Genomic DNA, 24,388 nt, shown 5'->3' on the forward strand with positions numbered 1-24,388 from the left:
GCAGTTGCAAATGAGAACTTGTTCTCAACTAGCCTACCTGGTTAAATAAAGGTGAAATAAAAAAATTAAAAAAGGGTGATGGTCAGATTTGCGTTTATCGTCGAAGGAATGAGCGTTACACTGAGGCCTGTACTCTGGAGCGGGATCGATTTGGAGGTAGAGGGTCCGTCATGGTCTGTGGCGGTGTGTTACAGCATCATCGGACTGAGCTTGTTGTCATTGCAGACAATCTTAACGCTGTATGTTACAGGGAAGACATTATCCTCCCTCATGTGGTACCCTTCCTGCAGGCTCATCCTGACATGATTCTCCAGGTGAAAAATAAACTTGAATAGAACTTTCAAATCCCTGATGTGTTTGATGCTGTTTCAATCCTCTAATTTTAAGGATTCGACCAGGGAAGAATAAACCTAACATTATTGTGACACCTGGGCTGGGTTAACAAAATGCTTCGCTGCCATGAATAACTACAGCCACCTATTTCTTGTCAGATTTTATGGTAATACATGTTATTGGAGTCACCAATAACAGTCATCTTGGGGAAAAAGGCCAATAGGCCAATTTCAAAGTGTGAATTTGAATAATTTGTTAGTCTCCTTTGAGATGTTTTATCTTTGTGCTTTACTTGTTACAAATTCAAAACACACAGGAAGAAATTATACAAAATAGAAAAATATTTTGTAACACACATTGAATAACTTAATACATTTAAAATCATCAAGTATAAAAATACAAATCTACAAAAAGAAATAACCTGATTGTTCAGCACAATGATGGGTTCTCCTAAAGGATGTGTGAGTTGGCTCTCAATTGCTTACAAATCCCCCCTCTCCCCTTTATCTGCACTGAACAAAAAAAAACTTAAATAGTGGAAGCTCATCATTAAGCTGGCTTTCGCCTAGTCAATTCTTTCAGATCAGACAAGATGAGGACAGATTTGTAAGTAATTAGAAAGAGCATGTCCCATGTTTCAGGTCCTCCAGCTGAAAGGTACAGCAGAAGCCTGGTCCGGAGCAGGGATGACCACTCCCTGTCTCTGAAGTTCTCTCAAGACGTCCAGGATAGAGTCCAGTTCCAGACGGAAGACCTCCAGCTCCCGGGTCTTCCCCTGAGCCAGCCTCCTCCAACGCTCCACCTCAGACTGCTGCTCAGCCTCCACCACCAGCCGAGTCTGACCCATCACCTGCAGGATGGCACCGTGGGCATATGTGTTAATGTTCAGTGTTTGGTCATTGTGTGTTATTCAATGTTCTTTCTGTGGGTGGATTTACCTGCAGCGGCTCTTTCTTCCTCTGTGTGTGTGTGTGTTCACCTGCTGGAGCTCTTTCTTCCTCTGTGTGTGTGTGTGTGTGTGTGTGTGTGTTCACCTGCTGGAGCTCTTTCTTCCTCTGTGTGTGTGTGTGTGTGTTCACCTGCTGGAGCTCTTTCTTCCTCTGTGTGTGTGTGTGTTCACCTGCTGGAGCTCTTTCTTCCTCTGTGTGTGTGTGTGTGTGTTCACCTGCTGGAGCTCTTTCTTCCTCTGTGTGTGTGTTCACCTGCTGGAGCTCTTTCTTCCTCTGTGTGTGTGTGTGTGTGTGTGTTCACCTGCTGGAGCTCTTTCTTCCTCTGTGTGTGTGTGTGTGTGTTCACCTGCTGGAGCTCTTTCTTCCTCTGTGTGTGTGTGTGTGTGTTCACCTGCTGGAGCTCTTTCTTCCTCTGTGTGTGTGTGTGTGTGTTCACCTGCTGGAGCTCTTTCTTCCTCTGTGTGTGTGTGTGTGTGTGTGTGTTCACCTGCTGGAGCTCTTTCTTCCTCTGTGTGTGTGTGTGTTCACCTGCTGGAGCTCTTTCTTCCTCTGTGTGTGTGTGTGTTCACCTGCTGGAGCTCTTTCTTCCTCTGTGTGTGTGTGTGTGTGTTCACCTGCTGGAGCTCTTTCTTCCTCTGTGTGTGTGTGTGTGTGTTCACCTGCTGGAGCTCTTCTTCCTCTGTGTGTATGTGTGTTCACCTGCTGGAGCTCTTTCTTCCTCTGTGTATGCGTGTTCACCTGCTGGAGCTCCTTCTTCCTCTGTGTGTGTGTGTATATGTGTTCACCTGCTGGAGCTCTTTCTTCCTCTGTGTATGTGTGTATATGTGTTCACCTGCTGGAGCTCTTTCTTCCTCTGTGTATGTGTGTATATGTGTTCACCTGCTGGAGCTCCTTCTTCCTCTGTGTGTGTGTGTATATGTGTTCACCTGCTGGAGCTCTTTCTTCCTCTGTGTATGTGTGTTCACCTGCTGGAGCTCTTTTTTCCCCTGTGTGTGTGTATATATGTGTGTGTTCACCTGCTGGAGCTCTTTCTCCCTCTGAGTGTGTCGTAGCTCCATGCTGTGGATCTTTCTCTCCAGGCTAGTGAAGTGTCGGAGCGCTGGGCTGTGGCACTCCTTGGCCTGCTTCAGCTCCTCCAACAGCCTTGTCAGCTATAAAGAGATGAAACAAGCATTAATGTTGTGCTTTCCCCAGGAAATAGTCACCTTGTGTTGTTTCCTTGCTATGACACTTCAAGTACTGTGATAATGAGTATTGTGACAACACTAGTGTGTTGATGAAGTTGAGGACGATAAATGTTATCACAAGTACCTGGTTCTGTAGGGTGTCCTCCCTCAGCTTGGACACAGCCAGAGCATCCTTGGTCCCCTGCAGTTCCTTCACCTGGTCACGCAGATGCTGAACCATGATCTGAAGGTTCATAAAAACAAACCCATTTATCCAGTTGATACGTTATACCTGGAACACCACCAATAACTTTCAGTTGACATGTGATTGGTCCATTGTGAGCCTTTACCTCCTGCGCGGTCACCTGATTGGTCAGTTCGGCCACTTTAGAGGAGGAGTGGGCGAGGGCGTGGCCGGTAAGCAGGCTCTCCAGCTCCCTCTGATGGTCAGCCCTGAGCGAGGACACCTGCTCTGCTGAATGCTGCTGTACCCTGCAGGACAGGTAGATACACCACCATGAATCATCTAGCATCCTCTAACCCAGCGCGCCAGAGGGGTAACTACTATGTTAGCTAGATTTACTCAGGGTTTTCTAAAGCTCGCCAGCTTCACATTCCAGCTCAGGCTTCCTGGCATGATGACTCCTTGCTGTCCCCAGTCCACCTGGCCGTGCTGCTGCTCCAGTTTCAACTGTTCTGCCTGCGGCTATGGAACCCTGACCTGTTCACCGGATGTGCTACTTGTCCCAGACCTGCTGTTTTCAACTCTCTAGAGACAGCAGGAGCGGTAGAGATACTCCTAATGATCGGCTATGAAAAGCCAACTGACATTTACTCCTGAGGTGCTGACTTGTTGCACCCTCGACAACCACTGTGATTATTATTATTTGACCATGCTGGTCATTTATGAACATTTGAACATCTTGGCCATGTTCTGTTATAATCGTCACCCGGCACAGCCAGAAGAGGACTGACCACCCCTCATAGCCTGGTTCCTCTCTTCCTGGGGAGTTTTTCCTAGCCACCGTGCTTCTACACCTGCATTGCTTGATGTTTGGGGTTTTAGGCTGGGTTTCTGTACAGCACTTTGAGATATCAGCTGATGTAAGAAGGGCTATATAATTTGATTTGATTAATCCGTATGACGAATATTGCTCGTCCGCCTGCCACCAACTCTAGCAGGCTTGTAACTGTGTGCATATTGCACGTGGCTAGCCAAACGCTGAACTCTTCATTGAGACAATGCTGAAACATCAATCCATGGGCGAGTCAGTGCCACATTTGATTTATGCAGAGATCAAAATGAAACTAAATTCATCAGGATATGGTGTAAAACAGGCTTTTAGAATGGTGCTACTAATTACCACAAACATGCGATCAGACAAAACAACCACAAACAGGTACCCAAAAATACACAAAAACAACAAACTGGCAGCCAAAACAACACAAAACCACCCAAATGATCAGTTCAGGTTCACGTTTCGATGTCAATAATGGCTTGGTCGACTGTATTTTAGTGACGCTGATTATAATTCATATGGTGATGTCATGAAACAGCCAGGCCAAGCTGCTACTAAACCTCTGCTGCCCTTCCTCATTAAACACAATACAGCACAATACAACTGGTTTCATATTCACTACGACCTACTAACAGTAACACACACACACACACACACACACACTTTCCCATTGAACTCGTCATCTTTTTTTCTCAAATCCACAGGACATCAAACAATATAGGAGGTAAGATGGATATAGATTGAGACATGACATGTAGTATTTTCACGTTTTAGTATAGGCTTTTCATATTAAATGTGAAAATCCTGTTCTCAGATCTCTCACAAAAACAAGCATCTCTCTAAAACGTCAACAGAGCACTGAGCAGATACCAAACATTTTATTTTCAAAGCCTTTTACATTTAATTCAGCTTGTATAATGCGAATTCTGCGACCCAGCTGAAACAATTATCCTCCTTCAATGAGATTACCTGTGATTAGTATGTAGATCAGTGTGTCCTGTCTGTTGGCGCATACAGATGTTGGTACAAGGTGCTGCCAACACCAGATGACCAGGGACGCTGTCTGTGTTCTGAATGGCCAGGGACGCTGTCTGTGTTCTGAATGACCAGGGACGCTGTCTGTGTTCTGAATGGCCAGGGACGCTGTCTGTGTTCTGAATGACCAGGGACGCTGTCTGTGTTCTGAATGGCCAGGGACGCTGTCTGTGTTCTGAATGGCCAGGGACGCTGTCTGTGTTCTGAATGGCCAGGGACGCTGTCTGTGTTCTGAATGGCCAGGGACGCTGTCTGTGTTCTGAATGGCCAGGGACGCTGTCTGTGTTCTGAATGGCAACCTATTCCCTTTAATGTGCATGGCTTTTGACCAGAGCGGTTTCAGGCACGTTTGGGTTGTTTTGGGGTGATTAGTAGGACCCTTTTAGAAGTGCCTTCTTTATTTGATTATTTATCGTTAATGTCGTCTTTGGTGTGCTTGTCAATGCATGAGCACCCCCCCCACTCCTATTGATAAAATCATTGCATCACCAACTTTTGTACTGTGCATGAAGTTTCAAATGCATTCTGTCATTACTAAATGTGTAATGTGAAGCATTTTAAACAAAAAACATGGATTAAATATTTGATTAATCAGTCGTCTTCCTCAAACGAAGGGGATGACGTATTCTTTGCGAGAGGTTGGGAATCTGAATGAATTCATCCTCAACTCGTGGCTCAGACACTTCATTCAGGATAAATGCCTTGGAGCAGGTTCGTTAGAAATGGACCTGGCCACATTCACAGTACAGGTTATCCTGAGTTCACACAAGTCACCTCACAAACTCCTGAAACCAGGTATGTAGTATCCCTGCAGGATAGGTAGAAACATGACACACCCTCACATATCATCTAACCCTAATCCTCTGGTGGTCAGCACACCTGTGGCCTTATTTACAACAAAACACAAAACATGCATTCAGACAAAAAGTTGCCATTTACAAAATTAAAGTTGACGTGAGAATGAGCTTACCTCCTCGTAAACTTTAGACCATGCGTACACACAATTTATAGTGGTTGAAGTAATGCATTGCAAGGAGGCAAGTAATATTTTATGCAAATAAGGGATGACACTCACTCATAAAAAAAAACAAAAAAAACAGGAAAGTATAATAAGATGCAAAACGTTTGCCATTTCTATTAGAAACCACTTTAGGCTAATTCCAACAGTTCCAAATGAACTGGAACAATAAGGCTGTTATTGTCACCATAATAGGTGAATGATTGGCGTTTTCCAGGCAGAGTTATAATGCTTGTTCACGACGCGTTCAGTTTTAGGATTGGTCTGATTTCTATTGGGAAGCATGTGTATGTATGTATGGCTTATGCCAAGATCATGAATCGCAATATTTGTATATATATATATATATATTTGTATACGTACGCATTCTTTTCAGAAATGGCTTGCGAAATTAAAGCAACGTTTATAAAATGAGGCCCCTGTAAACACCACCATACACTGTTGCATATTACATACCAGCGGAGGCTGGTGTGACTTTAAAATCGGAGGACTATTTCAATGTAATGGATGGATGAATGGGACGGCATCAAAAGCATGTATCAAATGCATGCCTAGGGTGTAGGGATTAGGGGTCTATTTGGGATTGAGAATCATGTTGAAATCTCTCTGAGTGCATGAGTGTGTTGCAATTATATATTTAGGCTTCGGCTATAAATGACCACCAGCCTCGGATCAGAAAGCCCTTTTTGGGAGTTTATTTTTGGTGGTCTCGGACAAGTGCATTAGTGTGGGTTGCAGATTGCAGCAGGGCGGCCAGAGAAAAACAGATCATTAGGTGCAGGGCTTGACATTAACTTTTTTTGCCATTTGTCCTTTGGACAAGTGAGACAGATGTTTTTACTTGTCCAAAAGCTTAGGTTACTTGTCCCCCCAATTTCTCTCTGTAACACCATTTTACTTGACAAAACAAAATGTATTACCATCCTTCTTTACCATAGTGTATCAGACAGAAATGTAAGATAGATCCAAAATAAATACAACCGCTGCACATAATTTAAAAAGCAATGAGGCTGATGAAACGGATCAGACCGTTTAGCTTAAAACGTTATCAAGTTTTATTTCTTCATATTACAAAGATCAACAATGAGCACATGGCTGTAAGCTGTGCAGGAATATTCCAGTATGTCTGTATGGAGGAAACTGTGTCCGTACACAATTGTGAAAAGCCTTATAGAAGCTCCATCAATGAACAACATTCTACCAATGAGTCAGGCACCTGTACAACCACTGAACTACTGGACTCCTTTTTACTGAAAGGTTTTATTGTGGGTCTAAATAAATCATTCAAAATGAGTGTGTGTGTGTGTCTACATACCTGCGCAGCTCGGCCTGGGCCTGTGCGGCTGCAGCTTGCAGTACCACCCTCTCCTTGTCCCTCTGCAGCTCCAGCTCCTCCAGACGCAGCCTTAACCCCTCGCTCTCCTGCAGCACCTCTGAGATGTGGCTCCCAGAGAACGCTGTGGGCTGGTAGTCCTTCTCATCCTGAGTGGGAGGGAACGTTGCGGTCTCTCCCACCGTGCCTCCCCTCTCCCCTGGGGTAGCCACCACCACCACCATGGGTCCTTTAGATCCGGCCGCCTGCCGCCTGGCCTCCCCAGGCCCAACACGGCCCTCTGATCTGGGGCCAGGGCCACACAGCATGGTCTTCCTCTCCCTCTGGAGTCTCTCCACGGTGCGGCTCAGCTCCTGGACGCTGCGGGTCTTGGCTGACAGCTCCTGGTTGAGTCTCTCTATCCGGACCCCCAGGGCCGTCTCTGCTTGGCGCTGATGTCGGGACGGGCTGCGTTGGGGGGCTCTCTCTGGCTCGGTGGTAGACTGATTAATTGATTTATTTAAATAAAATACACCTGCTCCAGGTAACATTACATACATGTAAAACAATTACCCAGGATGAATTACTGAGACTTATTTCCTCTTAGGTGGGCTAAGTAGACAAGAAGGCAGGTAGACAAGAGAGAGGTAGACCTACCTGTGCCTGTTGTGTGAGCTGCTCCTGTAGGGAGTGGACCTCAGCCTGTAGGGTTCTCCCTCTACTCTGATGGTTCTCCTTCAGGAGCTCCAGTTCCTGCTGCAGGGAGCAGACCTGGGCCTGCCAGACCCCAGGTGACCCGGTCTGGACCGGGTGTTTCTGGGTTAACCGCTGCTCCAGATCACTGATCTGCTGCTCATACTGGAGCTACAACCACACACAGTAAATTAGTATACTTTTATATTTAGGGGATTTATTTCCATTGATACAATTTATTGATCTCACAACACATCTCCTGAGAAAAATCTTCTCCCCCCCCTGGTCAGTGTTGGTCTAATGAAACATTAAGACTAATGACATCACACATTTGGAAATGATGACAACTATTATACGGAGGATGAATCACTGACATCCCCAAGGTCTCCACCGTGAGTTGGACAGAACTGTCAATTCAAGTGTTGTACAAGGCTGTTGGAACTTGCCCTCTGACCCCTCTCTGAAAAGACATGAAGATAACTGGGGGAACAGCAAGGATCACCCTGTTCTTACCTTTCCTTTGTGTGAGAGAGGACATTCAGAGTGTTTTGTGTTGAGGATGAACATCTTCAGGTAGTTCTAAGTGGCAGTTTGAAGCGGTTGTGACTAAGTCGTTGTAAGTATGTGTAGAGTGCTAATTGGTACAGAACTGAGGGCTAGTGACAGGGAATGGTAACACAAGGTTGTATGAGTACATAACAATGCCACTCAGCTGAGAGTATGAACAGACCTTAATCCGCTGGTACTGCTGTTCCATGGCTCGGAGGCTGCGTTTGGCCTCGTCGTCACGGCTCTCTAGCTCCGCCTCCAGCCTCTGGATGCGCCGCTCCAATAGGGCCCTGGTCTGAGTGGGCGGGGAGCTCTTGGCCCCTCCATCCTCATCCACCGCAGGTGCGTTGGCTGCAGCGTAGATGAGCGCTGGGAGGGAGTTAGGGTTCCTCTGTCTGAGAATCTTCTCCATCTCCTTCACCTGGGAGAGGGGGAACAGAAATATGGCATGAGTCACGAGAGAAAGGAGAGGTAGGCCGCTATTCAGGGATACGTGCATGCGCACACACACACAGGAAATATTTCTCAACTGACTCACCTGTCGTTCTAGGTCCTGTATCCTCTTAGCGTCTCCAGCTCTCTCTTTAGTCTTACTCTGATTGGCTCTCTTCCCCACCTCCATCTTCAGCTTTTCCACCTGATTGGAGGAGCAAACGGTTCATTCAAAATACTGACCTACAGGAAATGACAGTAATACAATACACACTCTCAAATAAGGTCAAGTTGGTCCTACCTGCTCTGTGCGATTGGGGTCCTACCTGCTCTGTGCGATTGGGGTCCTACCTGCTCTGTGCGATTGGGGTCCTACCTGCTCTGTGCGATTGGGGTCCTACCTGCTCTGTGCTTTGGGGTCCTACCTGCTCTGTGCTTTGGGGTCCTACCTGCTCTGTGAGTTTGTGTGTGTCTGCGGTGGCAGCCCTCAGTCTGGCAGAGTCTCTGTCCAGCAGCTCCTGGTTCTCAGCATACCACTGGAGCCTCTTCTTCAGACCACACACCTCCTCCTTATGCCTGTCCTCTGCCACCTGCAGCTCAAAGCTCTTATCCCCTGGCAGAGACAAGGACAATACAGCATGTCAGAGCTCCACTTGACTGTCAACCACAACAATGGGAAGTTTTAAAGGAGGTTTAAACCACACGTCTGGAAAAGTCACTGGATTTGAAACATGGAACATTGTCCTATGGGAGTAGAAACAAGAGGTTTGATTCCAGTCAAGCCTCCATGTCTCTCACGCACTAACCTGAGGTGTAGACCACCTGCGCTTTGGCCAGGTCTCTCTCTTTCCTCATCATTTCAAGGTCCACCTCCAGGGCCTGTTTCTCCTGCTTCAGCCTGTGTGTCTCCTCCACCAGTCTCTCTTCAGTCCTCTGTGCGTGCGCGCACACACACACACACACACACACACACACACACACACACACACACACACACACACACACACACACACACACACACACACACACACACAGGTGAGACTGGTCTTTCCCTTTTAAGATGAGTTGATTGTTTAATCTCCAAAGCAACATCAAGGCCTTCCTTTTAGAGGTGGTTGTGTGACGTGACTAAACACTCACCTGTGCTGCCTGCATCTGGCCCAGCAGCTGTGTGATGCGCTGAATATGGGCCACACAGCCTACATTACCCACAGTCCTCGGCGAGTTGCTCATCTGCTCCCTGGGCATAAATAAGCGTCAGTGTTAACATTCAATGACGTGGATAGGTACGTGTCTGTGCATATGTATGTGTCAACTCACTTGGTAAGGGCCAGTTCGTTTAACAGCCTCTGGTTCTCTGTGAACATGGACTCTTCATTGAGTTTACTCTGAGCCTGAAGAGCCTTCATCTGCAGGTACAACTTCTCATTCTCCTGTTACCGACACACACCGCAAGGAGAGAGAATCACATTGTCTCAACTATAGGCCCATCTGGGTAAATTAGTTTGATCAGAAATACCGGTTCTACGCATTTAACCGACATAAGATCAAACTAGAAAGGAATATGACTAGAAGCTGTGAGATGAGGGAATGCATTCAGCATGCCTAATTAAGAACGGCTACAGTTCCACCTTGGTGGTGTGTGTACTGTAGCCACTGATTCTAGGAGCTTGGCTGTAGGCTCTGTGATTATGAGAGGTTATCAGACAGTGTTATTGTCACACAGTGTCACATCTCTAAGCTGGTCACAATCTGGAGGAAAAAACTGTGCTGCCTGCTACAAACCCACACCCCCTCCTGGAATTAAGTCAGTGAACAGAGGAATTCCATTACCCTGAACAGTGGCCTGTATACATATAACCTCTGCAGTCACAGAGACTCCGGGTAATTGGGATGGATTCAAAGCCAATGAGTCACCGCCAGCTTGGCTCTGAACAAATGCAGTGCATTTAAGTGTTGTTTCCTTAAAACACAGACTGGAAGAGTAAAGACCAAGAGAGACGGCCAAGCAATCACAGAGTAGACAGACGTGTACAGACCTGCTGGTATCCCTGGATGATGGTCTCCTGTTCCTTCACCTCCTTCTCTATCAGTCTGAGTTTGTCCTCCGTGAGGGGGTCCAAGGGCCCGTCCAGACCGCGACCCAACCGGCCCTTCTTCCTGCTGTTGGCCTCCTCTGTACTGTGCAGCTGAAACACAAGGGACAAGACTCACAAGTACACATCACAAATAACACACGACTGATGTATGCATCTACTACAGTTGAGTTCACAAAATACAGTTTGAGCTAATTTAACTGGCCTTCAGTGGATGGCAGAGATATCTTAGATAACATGCTATTGTTTAATGGAATATTTTATTTTGCTCCTGTGTCAGCTGGGTCCTTCAAAACTGCTTTATTCAATAGCTTGAATAACAGTCTTACAAAAGCCAGACACACAAAGCAGCTAAATAAAATGAGCAGTGCCATAGCAACAGGAGTGCTGACGTAGGGGTTTTAAACTGTTCCGACAGTCATGGAGAACATGTTATTTTCTGTTACAATAGAAGGATGTAGGAAGTCACAAGTGGCCAAACAGATGGAACTATGCTCTTTAGAGATATGACTGTCCATGTGAATGTAATGTGTGTGTGTGTGTGTGTGTCCCTCTACCTTGCTCTGCAGGAGGTAGTTCTCCTGTCTCAGTGAGCTGACCTCTGTGTCATGCTGCAGCAGTAGCTCTTCCTCTCTGGTGTGGAGCTCTCTCCCCCTCTGGGCTAGCTGCAGTCTCAGCCTGGACACTATGGGGCTCTCCTCCACCTCCCCAGACCTGCCCTCCTCCCTGGGCTCACTCTGACAGACAGAGGGGTAACACATGGTCAGAGTCTTTTATAATGGATAGTTGCTAGCACTTGAATGTGTATTGAAGGACAAAATATTGCACAAACAAAGATGTTGTGAAATTCGGCACCAAGAAGGCAACAGAAATTGACTGCTATATTCATCCAGGTATGAACACACTACATAAGATCCAAACTGAAATCAGTCAGACTTATGATAGAGCAAGGAGCAATCAGCAATCAGCTGAGTTAGATAACGTAACAAAGTAGAAGTCACACCCCTATCATATGATCAGGTGAATGGAGAAAAATACCCTACTTACCTGAAAAGAAATTGCAGCACACTGATGCACCACAGACTGAAAAACTACTCCAGTATGTTGACTTACTTTCCTCTCTGATGGACACTCAGTCTGAGTCTGGCTGGCTTCCTGTTGACCTTTAGTTTCCCAGGAGACCGTGTGACTGGTATCCTGGCGACCTCTCGTCTCCATCCGATGTTGTTGCTGGAGGAAGGCAGCGAAGGACTGAACCCCTGCCACCAGCTCACTGCTCACCCTCAGACCACCACAGTCTGGATCAGGAGTACAACCACACATCAACATTAGTCTGGATCAGGAGTACAACCACACAGCAACATTAGTCTGGATCAGGAGTACAACCACACAGCAACATTAAGTCTGGATCACGAGTACAACCACACAGCAACATTAGTCTGTATCAGGAGTACAACCACACAGCAACATTAGTCTGGATCACGAGTACAACCACACAGCAACATTAGTCTGGATCAGGAGTACAACCACACAGCAACATTAGTCTACAACAACCACACAGCAACATTAGTCTGGATCAGGAGTACAACCACACAGCAACATTAGTCTGGATCAGGAGTACAACCACACAGCAACATTAGTCTGGATCAGAGTACAACCACACAGCAACATTAGTCTGGATCAGGAGTTCAACCACACAGCAACATTAGTCTGGATCAGGAGTTCAACCACACAGCAACATTAGTCTGGATCAGGAGTACAACCACACAGCAACATTAAGTCTGGATCACGAGTACAACCTCACAGCAACATTAGTCTGGATCACGAGTACAACCACACAGCAACATTAGTCTGGATCACGAGTACAACCACACAGCAACATTAGTCTGGATCACGAGTACAACCACACAGCAACATTAGTCTGGATCAGGAGTACAACCACACAGCAACATTAGTCTGGATCACGAGTACAACCACACAGCAACATTAGTCTGGATCAGGAGTACAACCACACAGCAACATTAGTCTGGATCAGGAGTTCAACCACACAGCAACATTAGTCTGGATCAGGAGTTCAACCACACAGCAACATTAGTCTGGATCAGGAGTACAACCACACAGCAACATTAAGTCTGGATCACGAGTACAACCTCACAGCAACATTAAGTCTGGATCACGAGTACAACCTCACAGCAACATTAGTCTGGATCACGAGTACAACCACACAGCAACATTAGTCTGGATCACGAGTACAACCACACAGCAACATTAGTCTGGATCAGCAGTACAACCACACAGCAACATTAGTCTGGATCAGCAGTACAACCACACAGCAACATTAGTCTGGATCAGGAGTACAACCACACAGCAACATTAGTCTGGATCAGGAGTACAACCACACAGCAACATTAGTCTGGATCAGGAGTTCAACCACACAGCAACATTAGTCTGGATCAGGAGTACAACCACAAAGCAACATTAGTCTGGATCAGGAGTACAACCACACAGCAACATTAGTCTGGATCAGGAGTACAACCACACAGCAACATGTGGTAAATGTTAGTGTTATGTATTATACTGTAGTACTGTTATGTGCTATACTACTTAGATATAGTTCTAACTCTACAACAGATCTTTTTTTAAGCACACTTACACTACACCTACTAGCTTTGGTTGTCAATGTGTGAGGAGTTATTTTTCTCCTACCTTTATCTGTCTCTGAGAGGAGGGGGCTGAGGCTCTGGTATGTTGTCTGGCTGAGAGGCTTCCTCTGGGTTAGAGGAGAGGGGGGCTTGGCTACAGCCCCAGGTCTGGTAGGACCAGATTTCCTTGCTCCAGAGGTCTTGGTGGCCACGGCTGATGGTTTACTCTCCACTCTACCTCTGCCAGGGGCAACATAAGGCTTCCTGAACGAGGATGTGAAGGGACCAGGTACCGTAGAGCGTCCAGGAACCTATGCAAAATATATTGTCAATATACAAATCATTGCCATGTCACCGTCTACATTGTAAATGATAATCACCTTTGATGCAAATCAAATGTTATTGGTCACATATACATATTTAACAGATGTTACTGCGGGTGTAGTGAAATTCTTGTCTTCCTAACAGTGTAGTAGTCACTAACAATTCACAAATCTAAAAGTAAAAGAATGGAATTAAGAAATATATAAAATATTAGGATGAGCAATGTTGGAGCAATGGCTATGTAATGTGGAAACAGTTCAGGTAGGTGTGAACGCCTGAATCAGTGTGGTTATGTATGGTAGGGTTTAGTGCTTATTAACAAGGGTTCAGTTCCTGTCCCTTACCTGCCGGCTTCTCTTGTTGCTGGGGTTAGTGGAAGTCAGGTCAGGGGAGGAGCTGTCCTGATCCTGCTTCATCAGCCTCTGTACCTCCTCTCTGATGCTTCTGGGACGAGGGCCTGGGGAGGCCGGAGGAGTGTCTGGCTCTGCTGAGGGTCTTGGGCTTGACTCACGGGATCTATGGCATAAGGACTGGCCAGTCTTCTCTGAGGTGAACTGGGTCCCACTGTGAACACACAGCTCATGTTAACGTCTATCCACTCCATTCTGTACCTTCCAGAGAGTGTCGGTTGTCCTTCCCTACTACAGCCCTGTGACAGACAGCTGTAGACTCACCTAGCAGGTTGCAGAGTGAAGCCTCTTGTGTCGTCCATGCTGTCTGGTCGGATGGGACGCATCAGCTCCTCTGCAGTGGGCAGCTCTGAGAAAACACACTGAAGTTAATCAATCAATCAATCATGAATCAATCAGAAATTCAAGTCCATTTGTAACACCTCAACACAATCTTACAACTTCAAATGTACCATCATGTCAGATATGAATAAGGATGGACATGTGTGGATCTGCAGTTAGTTACGATTGAAAACCATATTCTATTTACTTGATAGGTTCACCACAGACAGTGTTTGAGACCGACCAACCCGACTCTGTGGCGGAGACCCGACCAACCCGACTCTGTGGCGGAGACCCGACCAACCCGACTCTGTGGCGGAGACCCGACCAACCCGACTCTGTGGCGGAGACCCGACCAACCCGACTCTGTGGCGGAGACCCGACCAACCCGACTCTGTGGCGGAGACCCGACCAACCCGACTCTGTGGCGGAGAACCGACCAACCCGACTCTGTGGCGGAGAACCGACCAACCCGACTCTGTGGCGGAGAACCGACCAACCCGACTCTGTGGCGGAGAACCGACCAACCCGACTCTGTGGCGGAGACCCGACCAACCCGACTCTGTGGCGGGGACCCGACCAACCCGACTCTGTGGCGGGGACCCGACCAACCCGACTCTGTGGCGGGGACCCGACCAACCCGACTCTGTGGCGGGGACCCGACCAACCCGACTCTGTGGCGGGACCCGACCAACCCGACTCTGTGGCGGGGACCCGACCAACCCGACTCTGTGGCGGGGACCCGACCAACCCGACTCTGTGGCGGGGACCCGACCAACCCGACTCTGTGGCGGGGACCCGACCAACCCGACTCTGTGGCGGGGACCCGACCAACCCGACTCTGTGGCGGGGACCCGACCAACCCGACTCTGTGGCGGGGACCCGACCAACCCGACTCTGTGGCGGAGACCCGACCAACCCGACTCTGTGGCGGAGACCCGACCAACCCGACTCTGTGGCGGAGACCCGACCAACCCGACTCTGTGGCGGAGACCCGACCAACCTGACTGTGGTGGAGACCCGACCAACCTGACTGTGGTGGAGACCCGACCAACCTGACTCTGTGGTGGAGACTGGTGCTAGTAGTGTTCCTCTGGAGAGTTCAGGTACAGAGGGAGAGACAGGAACAGGGTTACTCTTCCTCCTCCTCTCCCTCCTGACTGATGATGAAGGGTGGTGATGATGGTCTGAGTCCTCCAGAGAGCCACTGATCTGTCTGTAGGCCTCCTGTAGAGCCTCCATCTCACTGGCCCCACTCTGGCCATACGACTGGGCTACACAGACCACACAGGAACACCACCAGGTTCACCATCATCCGCCACCACCAAACTGACACAGATGAAACCTAATCCACATAAGTGTCTAGGGGTACATAGCTACATCCAGTAGGACCTGACTGATAGTCTGTCTAGTCTGGTCTCACCTGGTAGTGCCGTCTCGATGGACTCTGCTCCCTGGTTCCTCCCTGGTTCCTCGTTGGTGTCACTGTCCGCTCCAGGGGGCAGGAGTTCACCGGTCGAGTCCAGAGAATCATGGAGGGACACTTACACCAGGAAATTATGTGATCAGGACAAATAGAATATTGATTTTAGGGGTAGGTCAGTTTCAATACTGAATGAACAGAGGACGGTGTCATAAAAGCAGGAAATGATTCATCAGGAATAAATCACATGCCTGCGAAACAGGGGTACTGTTAGAGGAACCAGAGACATTGTATATACATACTCTGTACACAACACACACTAGTTTTGTCACGATACAAGGTCTAGTATCACAATGCTCGATACAATCACGATAGTCGATACCACAGCAAAAACAGAAGGCGTATTAGCCAGTCACAGAAAACTAAACTGGATAAGCAATAAGATGAAGCAATAAGTGTGTGTGCATGTATTAAGTTATTTGAACTTGTTTTGGCTGATTTCATGGGGCTACAGATGAAAAACAATCCGTTTCCCTTCCATTTGGGATTTATTTTATTGTACTGATCAACAACATTTGCATTTCTTTTAGAAAAGTGTGGGCTGTCTCTTTTAAGACCCATGACGTCATTCACACACACACAGTCAGTTCGAGGCTCTATGGAACGGCATTTGGGTCAATGCGTGTCAAAATCTGACGTGTATCTTTTTTGACACGCAAAGACACAGAAGGCTTTCCATAAGGCTCGAGCAAAAATGATCTTGACTGGGAGAGACGTGAGGTGGGGAAGACGACGTGAATGGATCGTTTTGGGGAGAATCAGCTTTGAAGCCAGCAATATTTTCATATCACAAACAAGGTACCAGGGTAGTGAATTGATGTTAGCGTCAGCTGTAAGCTAGCAAGGCAAGTTAGCCTACAAAGCTGAAAGCTACCGGTATCTTCTTGCATTGAAAAGTGTTCTAGCCTGTAATGGACATTGTTTTGTGAACAGTAATTAACCGTTTCAACACTGAAATTATTTGAGTGTTAACTCCTTGTTGCATTACTTAAGTGTTACCTTCTGTGCAGCGTAAGTGCAGTGATTCCTCAGGACAGGCTAGCAATGAGTAAGAGGAGCAGGGACAGTGCTCTCGCGCTACAAGGGATCATCGGCTGTGCTGATAGGAACAGACTTTCCTCTTTCAATCAGTAGACGTCGTGAGACACATTTGACAGAAGTACCGAAAGTAACAAGAATTCTAGTATCGAAAAAGTACCGAAGTTTCGTATATCGTGCAGCACTAACACACACACACACACTAAAGACTTGCTTCCCAATTGGCCCTTGCCCCCAAACACATGTAAATACTGGACTATATTGTGCCTTCCTGTATTATACTTATGCTAAAATGTTCATTCTATTCTACAGAGCCATTTACTTTAGGTTCATATTTTTCTATTTTATTATTGTTGCTGCATTGTCGAGAAGATAACTGCAAGTAAACATTTAGTTGGACGGTGTAAACCATGTGTATGCAGTACATAGGGCTAATAAAACATGAAACACATACTCGTGCTGAATTAAAAACCCACTCTGACCCAGAAAAGAAAAATTGATGTTGGTTTATAATACCTTTGGTGAGCATGGCAGGCCTTTTAGGCTCCTGAAAGAAAAAGGGAGAGAGAACAAACGAGATGAGCAAAACAGAAGAGCCATGCAGTCAGTCACTCACCACATATTCAGCCAATCACAGACAAGGCCTGGCACACCCGCCATTAAAGACCCCTTCTTCTCACTCTACCTCTTGAGAGAGAGCTGGGATAACTGCTGAATGCCTTATTACCTTTATAAACCCAGAGTGATTAGCATGTGAGCAGCACAAACGACTCCTGCTTACAACTCATCACGGGGCAATTCTAAATGATGCAATTACAACCAACTTTAAACCTCTGGTTCAAATCACTCCCTTACAAAGCGTTATTAGAACTAAATGACTCAATTTTCAAATCAGACTCGCAGAAAACCTAGTCTCACCTCCTCAATGACCTCATCTTCAAAGTCCTCATCCTCACTGTAGTGGGGGGAGGCTGCAGCAGGCACAGACAGAATAACAGATTCACTGATGAGCTACAATCATGCAGATGAGGTATGTGCAAGTACTTGTCTGACAGAGTGCCACTGTAAATGACAACAGACCTGGGTTCAAATAGGATTTGTTTCCTTTCAAATACCTTAACGGCAATTGATTGAGCTTGCATGTTGCAATTGAACCAATGGAATCGTCCCAAAAGCGCAACCCCCCCCCCAACTTCAAAGTATTTGAAAGAAAACAAAACCTATTGAACCAAGCAAGGTCTGGAGTACTGTGAGCATAGAGATCCTATTAAATTATTATTATAATTCCTAATTCTATGAGTGCATCATCTGTCCTACCTGGGGAGAGTCGGTCAGACTCCATAGCTCTCTCCTCCTCTCTCTGACCGACCCCCGCCACGGCCGCCTTCCTGGAGAAACAGCAGAACAAGTGTCATTCACAGATCACACGCTGGGAGTGACAGTAATGACCTTACCCAGCCACTGTCTGCAACACTGAGGGTCTCCTTGGGACAACCCCAGCAGTGGCTTCAAAAGGCAGCTACAGCTAGGCCTGGGGCGACTCGGAGCGTCATGCTCCGGAGTGAAGATGCCCCTAGTTACAGATCTAGGATCAGCTTGTCTTCACAAAGTCCTAACCTTAACCACTCGAAAGTGGAAACGCAAAACCAATCTGAGACCATTGTGAGACAACATCCCCCTGAGCGCGGTGGAGTGTGGTAGATACCTGAGGGTGGTAGCGGTGGTGGAGGCGCTGGTGGAATCCAGATCTTTGTTGAGTCTGGAGTAGTCTATGGTGGAGGACACACCTCCCTCCAGGTGGGCAAAGAAGCGGGCCTTCTCCTCTTCCTCCTCCAGGCTGTCCATGCCCAGACCAAGACCCACTGCAGCGTTCTGACCTGGTCCGGACGCCATCACAGAGTCTGGGTAGACACAATCACGGGCAGACACAGACAAACATGTTTCAACCATTGCTACTTTCAAAGAGTTTAAAGTAAAATATTTTAAAGCTGGCACGTACAGCTGCTTTCATGTCACTACCCTGATGTCAGATTAGCAATGGATTGAGCTAGATCTGGTGACATCATAGAGAGAGTATCTATCTATCCCTCCTGAGCAGACTCACCCTCAGGCTCCAGACTGTCTCTGCTGAAGATGACAGGCTCTGCCCCCTCCTCCTCCTCCGAACCCCTCTCTACTCCCTGATGCTGCAGCTCCTCTTCCTCCTCCTGGATGGGCTGGGATCTTCTCAGAGACTTACAGAACGTCTTCTCAGATCTCAGCAATCCTGGAAAACAACAAAATAATGGACCATTCAATTCAGGTAATTACAGGAAACAGAAATTGCTCTTGCTTTAGGCTACTTCCTGAATTGAAAGAGGACCTGTGGTTGTTGTATTGGCCTTATTGTGGTCAGACAGCTCAGCAGACAGCTAATATATATTTTTTTAAAGAGCTAAAAAGAAAAGAAAAAAGGAGTCCATCCATGTGGACACCAAGCTGTCAATATTCCAGGCCGTTTGAAACTCCACTATGGTAATGTAGCTCATTAGCTCTGTCTTTTATCATTCACAGGAGATTGACTTCCTGGGGTATAGAGGCCTGCAGAGCCCCTCAAAGGCCATGCAGTCCATTTAAGAGGGGAACAGCACACACAGAAGAGAGAAGACAGAGCAGTAGAGCTAACTTTGATCTCAGCTCCACAACCACTTGCTGTCAGTCTACTGGAGGGAGGGTACTATAGAAAAGCTCCATATCCTCATAAATATTCAAATGGTTTTGGAATACAAATAGCTGTCAAGATAAAAAAAAAAGAAGCTTTTCCTAAGTCTCACCATGGCAAAACATGCCTAACTTTTCCATTTCAGCACTGAATGATCATCGTGACATTTACAGAATGGAAAACAAGAGCTGGTTATGGTAAAAACAAAAAAAACAAGAGCTAATGTCAGGCTCTCCAGAGTTAGACTAGTAAAAGCAGTTGGGAGTCATTTTACTAGTGAAAGAATTTGCCCAAATGAAGCGCTGAAACTAACAGTAAAATACTTTGCTCACAGCTCGCCTCGACACACTGAATTGTCTGGCGGTGACAGAACACGACCGGATTTAGCACCAGTAACCATAACACCTGCCCTTGAGGTCCAGAAAGTTCTTTATTTTTTTCCAAAGCTATGCATTTAATTTGTTAATTTACACTGTTCCCTTAGCAGAGGAAAACAAAATGAATAAATATGAAAATGAGTGACAAGGAGACAAAGAGAGTAAAGAGAATTATTTAAATTCATATTACACAAAAATCATGGATAATGTCATAAAAACCTTGATTTCCACCTTTGTAATGTGGATACAGGTCTGGGAAGTGTGGCAACACGAGACTACAGTCATATGATGTTGAATATCCACTTCTAGCTTCTACTTTCTAGTCTGCCAGGGCAGCAGGTTTGGATCTGTCTCTAGCTACTATCATTATACCATACTAGTCTAACTACTAGTCTACCAGGGTTTTGGGGATTTGTATCTAGTCTAGCTGCTACGACTTTACCCTCTTCAAGACTCTGTGAGTCACTATCACTGCTGTGACTGTCCACTGGTGTGTCGCGGAGAGAGGTACTCTCCTCAGGACTCCTCTCTCCTGATGCATTAAGGGAGCTCTCGTTCATGGGAGGGCTCCCCTGCCTGGCAGAGTGGGAGGAGTCGTGTTCTGGGCTGTTATTTTCCGTCCCCGCAGCAATGTGAGAAGAAGCATCCTGATTGGCTCCAGGGACCAGGTCCAGCTGACTGAGCCTATCCAGAGTTTTGCTGCGAGGTTTGGGGGTGGGCCTTGTGGGGGCTTCCACTGTGACAGCTAACCAATGGAAGATAAGAGAGTAGATCATGGAAAGGAATCATGTTCTGTACACACAAATAAAAGGATCTCAGTGAAAGGGACACCCTCAAAGAGTAGGTGGGCAAAAGGAGAGAACTACTAAATGTGAGCTAGAAATATTTAAGGGTTAGCTTGGAGGAAGAGAAGATCTAAGGCAAAAAAAAAAAAAAAAAATATATATATATATATAGCAAAGGAGAGGTTAGAGGGCAGGACTAAAGCTAATGAGAGAAAGTGATGGTTGGCAGCATGTCACTGTACTAACACCAATGATGGGGAGACAATGTGCCATTGGGTGGCCCTAAGAAACTAGGGGGTTACAGTAGTGATTCCTATACCCTGAGGGGTGCTTTTCATTGGGCTGCTCTCACTCTCATCCTCCTGAGTTTTCACCACAGCCTGCTGCTGGGGCTTTTTGGGTTTAGTGAACCTGCGTTTGGCAGCCTCTGCTGGGGACAGGTGGAAGGAAATAGGAGATGTAAGAGAAAGGAGAGAAGAAGGTGGGGGGGGGGGGGGGACAGCTGGAGAACAACAAGACTGATATACAAATGCGTCATGAAGAGTCGACTGATGTAAACCAATCAAAGATGAACTCATGAAAGGGGTCAAACCATAAATATCAGGGGAGTAGCAGCAGGGAACAGGTTATGATGGACATGTTATGATGCTGAAATTAAATGCAACAGATGTTCCAGGAATTACAGAGCAGATGAGAAATCAGCACATAGTCACAGTGTCCCTCTAAAGATATAACCTTTCAGCATGTCATGAAACACTCAAGCACAAAGACACATACACAGAGAATGAACCAATGACACGCACACACGCACAGAGAGAGAGAGAATCCTAACTAAACTGAAGCACATCAACCTACACATCCCTGGCTTTGCTTACCTCTGCCAGGTGTCTCTTCGCTGTCATCCTCCTGCCACCACGGCACAGGGGCAGCTGATGTCTTCTTTGGTGGTGGTTTCTGAGAGGCTCTGCCCAAGCTGTCCAGAACACTAGGGCGCATAGCACTGCCACCCAAATCCACTGAGTCATCTGAGACAGACTGAATATAATTCAATGGTGACTAGGTTAAAGTAGCCATCTAGCTAGTTGGTTGGGTGAATACATAGTAGTATGGGCACAGATGAAAAGGCTGGTTATCAGCATCTTTGGTGTGGCCATAAAGGTCCGTCATTAGTGAGTAACTTTAGCTATGAACACACAGAATTGCAGACATAGTGCTGCTATCGTGTCTGCAGTAACTTTAAACTCACCTCTTTCAAAAACTGCTCGAACTGTTCATCAAGCTCATCTTTCGTCAGTCGATGTGCCATGATTCCAGTCAAAGATGATAGGTAACTAGCTAGCTACCTGTAAGTAGCTAGGATAGCTACCTGTATCTTGCCTCAAAAAAATGGGAGGATAACAGTGGCAGGATAATAATAGTGAGACGTTTGCGATTAAACCTTTAATTAACTTCCTAACTAGCTAGTTACCTAGGCAACCAACATGGATGTAGTTTTTCACAATATTGTCGAGCTTGCTTATTTAGCTAGTGTATTTCGCTAGGTAGCTAGCCTTGACAGTTGTAGCAGTTATAAAAAGGATTTGGTTGTAGCTAGCTAGCATGGTAACTAGCTATCTAAGCTGATTAGCTAACTGGCTTTAGTTAGCGTTAGCCACCTAGCTAGCTAGCTAGCTGGCTTTAGTTAAGTAAGCGTAAGCCACCTAGCTATAGCTGGCAACAGTGTCTTCTAGCTAGCGATCTTATCTGCACTCCACCGACATATTTAGTCAGTGTGATGCATGTATAACTAGCTACACATGCATGGCTGGTGGTTTACAAACTGTTATACTACAGTAGCAGCTAACAAGTGTTTTGTGTTCATAGCTCCATAAAGTTCCCGCGACAACAACCGGGTGAGACCTCTAAGCCCATTGGTTGGCTATTCAGAGACGCAACGGAATGACCAATCACCATTATCCTTCTGATCGCTCGTATATCGATTTCCCCTTTAAAATCCGTCCATTCATAATTAATTAACGCATCAGAAAAGTTATTATTTAGCGCGGGAATGCTTTGTCAATCTGAAAGTTTGTTCCTTCTGAAGGATAATGAGCAAAACATTAATATGCAGACATATAAGTTTAAACTAATAGACCTTTTGAACAAGGTAGCAACGCCCACATCCGCTCAACTTCCTACCCGATACATAGCTTCCTGTAAGCCTGATTGTAGCCGTACAGTACTAGCCTCGTTTTTATCATTACCTCAGTATATTAATATAATCATATTTATATAGCGTTTATCATTCTTGTAGAAAATTCAGTTTATCCGTTCAGTTAGTGATTTTTGTAATTCGATTGTGTTATGTCTCTTTAGCTAGCTCGCTAGCAAAAGTTAGTGCTAACGACGTTAACGTTATTAGTTGGTGCGGCATCTGTATTGAAAGTTAGGAAAATAAGATTTCATTGAACCTTCTAGTGGGCTTCGACGTCTGAAGAAGGGAGCAGTACCTTTGCTATTCCAGTGGAATATTACCATGTCAAGGAGATCCTCATGTCACTGATGGGAAGCATCAACTGCATCTGGGCCTCTTGTGAAGGCATGGGCAAAGGAGCAATGAGCTACTACTGCAATGATTCTGTCCTTTTTTTTTGTTGCTGTGACCATCCACATTGTCTAACACCCTGTAGTCCATTTATTGATAAAACACCTCTGCTTATCCTCCAAACAAAATGTTAGTTCTTATTTACAGTGACAAGAGAAGAGAAAAATGTAACTGAATATTTTAAATGATTAATTAATTGCAAAGACAGATATTAGTTTGTTTCTCTTAAATTAATTGAAAGATAAAGGAGCCTGTCCCTTGTTATTTAGTCTTTCCTGCCTAAGAACTTTATTTAGCATGTACACAAAAGTAGTACCAGTCACCCTTCTCTAATGAGTGAGAACACCACTGGGTCTCTATGTATTCTCTCACCTGAAGAGACTGTGAAGCTGGTCTTCACTGAGCACAAATGTGCAGCCTTTAAAGTTGCTCTCCAGTCTGTAGCCATCCAGGGGCAGTGAAGGGAATGGTGGTGTCTCCTTATGGTGAACTATGGTCACGTAGTGATTGGAGGCTGCTGGTAAGACAGGAGGCTCCCCACCTGTACCTTTCCAAAGTGGGAGTTGACTAAAAGCAGATCAATGGCTTGGATAGAGGGTCAAAGTTCTTGTATGCCTCTTCTATCTGGAGAACTGAGAGGTTAGGGAACGTTCCAAGAAGGGCACTGTAGAGTGTACTTCTGCAAAGCAGCCGCTGTGGTTAGCAAATCTAAACAATACTTGACACCACCTGAAATTAAATAATTGTATATAGTCAAAGTGTAATAGGACAAGACCACCTACTATACTGGCTATTAGGGAATACTCAACTAATCCCTATTTCTGCCATACACTCTTTGGTGGGCTTGGTGATGGTCATTTTGCCTATGGGCCCAGGTTGGAGACCCTGTAAAAAGACAGTACAAGGGCACTAATCTAAATCTAATCATGAGACGATTTAAGTTTTCATTAAATCATTTATTAGCTTTATGATGTGATTATAACCATATGATGTTGATATGTGGTATAGTTATATAAACATAACCTAGTCCATGGCTGCATGCCACTGCTGCTTGGTATCTGTCCAGCTGGGCACAGGTGGGACGATTGGTGTTCCCATCTTGGAATAGTGTGCAGACTGG

General features: G+C 46.0%; 1 protein-coding gene across 3 annotated transcripts; it reads right to left on the reverse strand.

The window, feature by feature from the left end:
- Positions 1-597: 597 nt before the first annotated feature.
- Positions 598-23,707, reverse strand: cep162 (centrosomal protein 162). Of its 3 annotated transcripts, none has more exons than XM_029622492.2 (27): positions 21,931-23,707; positions 21,560-21,719; positions 18,926-19,087; positions 18,527-18,722; positions 18,139-18,209; positions 17,740-17,792; positions 17,338-17,368; positions 15,724-15,843; positions 15,356-15,574; positions 14,244-14,328; positions 13,914-14,133; positions 13,310-13,556; positions 11,717-11,901; positions 11,161-11,340; positions 10,547-10,696; positions 9,828-9,940; positions 9,648-9,747; positions 9,314-9,440; positions 8,957-9,120; positions 8,614-8,712; positions 8,257-8,496; positions 7,491-7,697; positions 6,837-7,336; positions 2,800-2,941; positions 2,595-2,693; positions 2,300-2,434; positions 598-1,183 (listed from the first exon to the last, which is right to left on the reverse strand). In XM_029622492.2, the coding sequence occupies exons 1-27, from the start codon at positions 21,988-21,990 to the stop codon at positions 971-973; spliced, it is 4,278 nt and encodes a 1,425-aa protein (XP_029478352.1). In that variant the 5' UTR covers positions 21,991-23,707; the 3' UTR covers positions 598-970. The 3 variants fall into 3 exon arrangements, with proteins under 3 accessions (XP_029478352.1, XP_029478360.1, XP_029478370.1); XM_029622500.2 differs by having other exon boundaries at positions 21,560-21,684; positions 21,931-23,706; XM_029622510.1 differs by lacking the exon at positions 15,356-15,574 and having other exon boundaries at positions 21,931-23,705.
- Between the last annotated feature and the right edge of the window lie 681 nt (positions 23,708-24,388).

The sequence above is a fragment of the Oncorhynchus nerka genome, linkage group LG3 (genome assembly GCF_034236695.1).
Source record: "Oncorhynchus nerka isolate Pitt River linkage group LG3, Oner_Uvic_2.0, whole genome shotgun sequence".
NCBI classification, from domain to species: Eukaryota; Metazoa; Chordata; class Actinopteri; order Salmoniformes; family Salmonidae; genus Oncorhynchus; species Oncorhynchus nerka.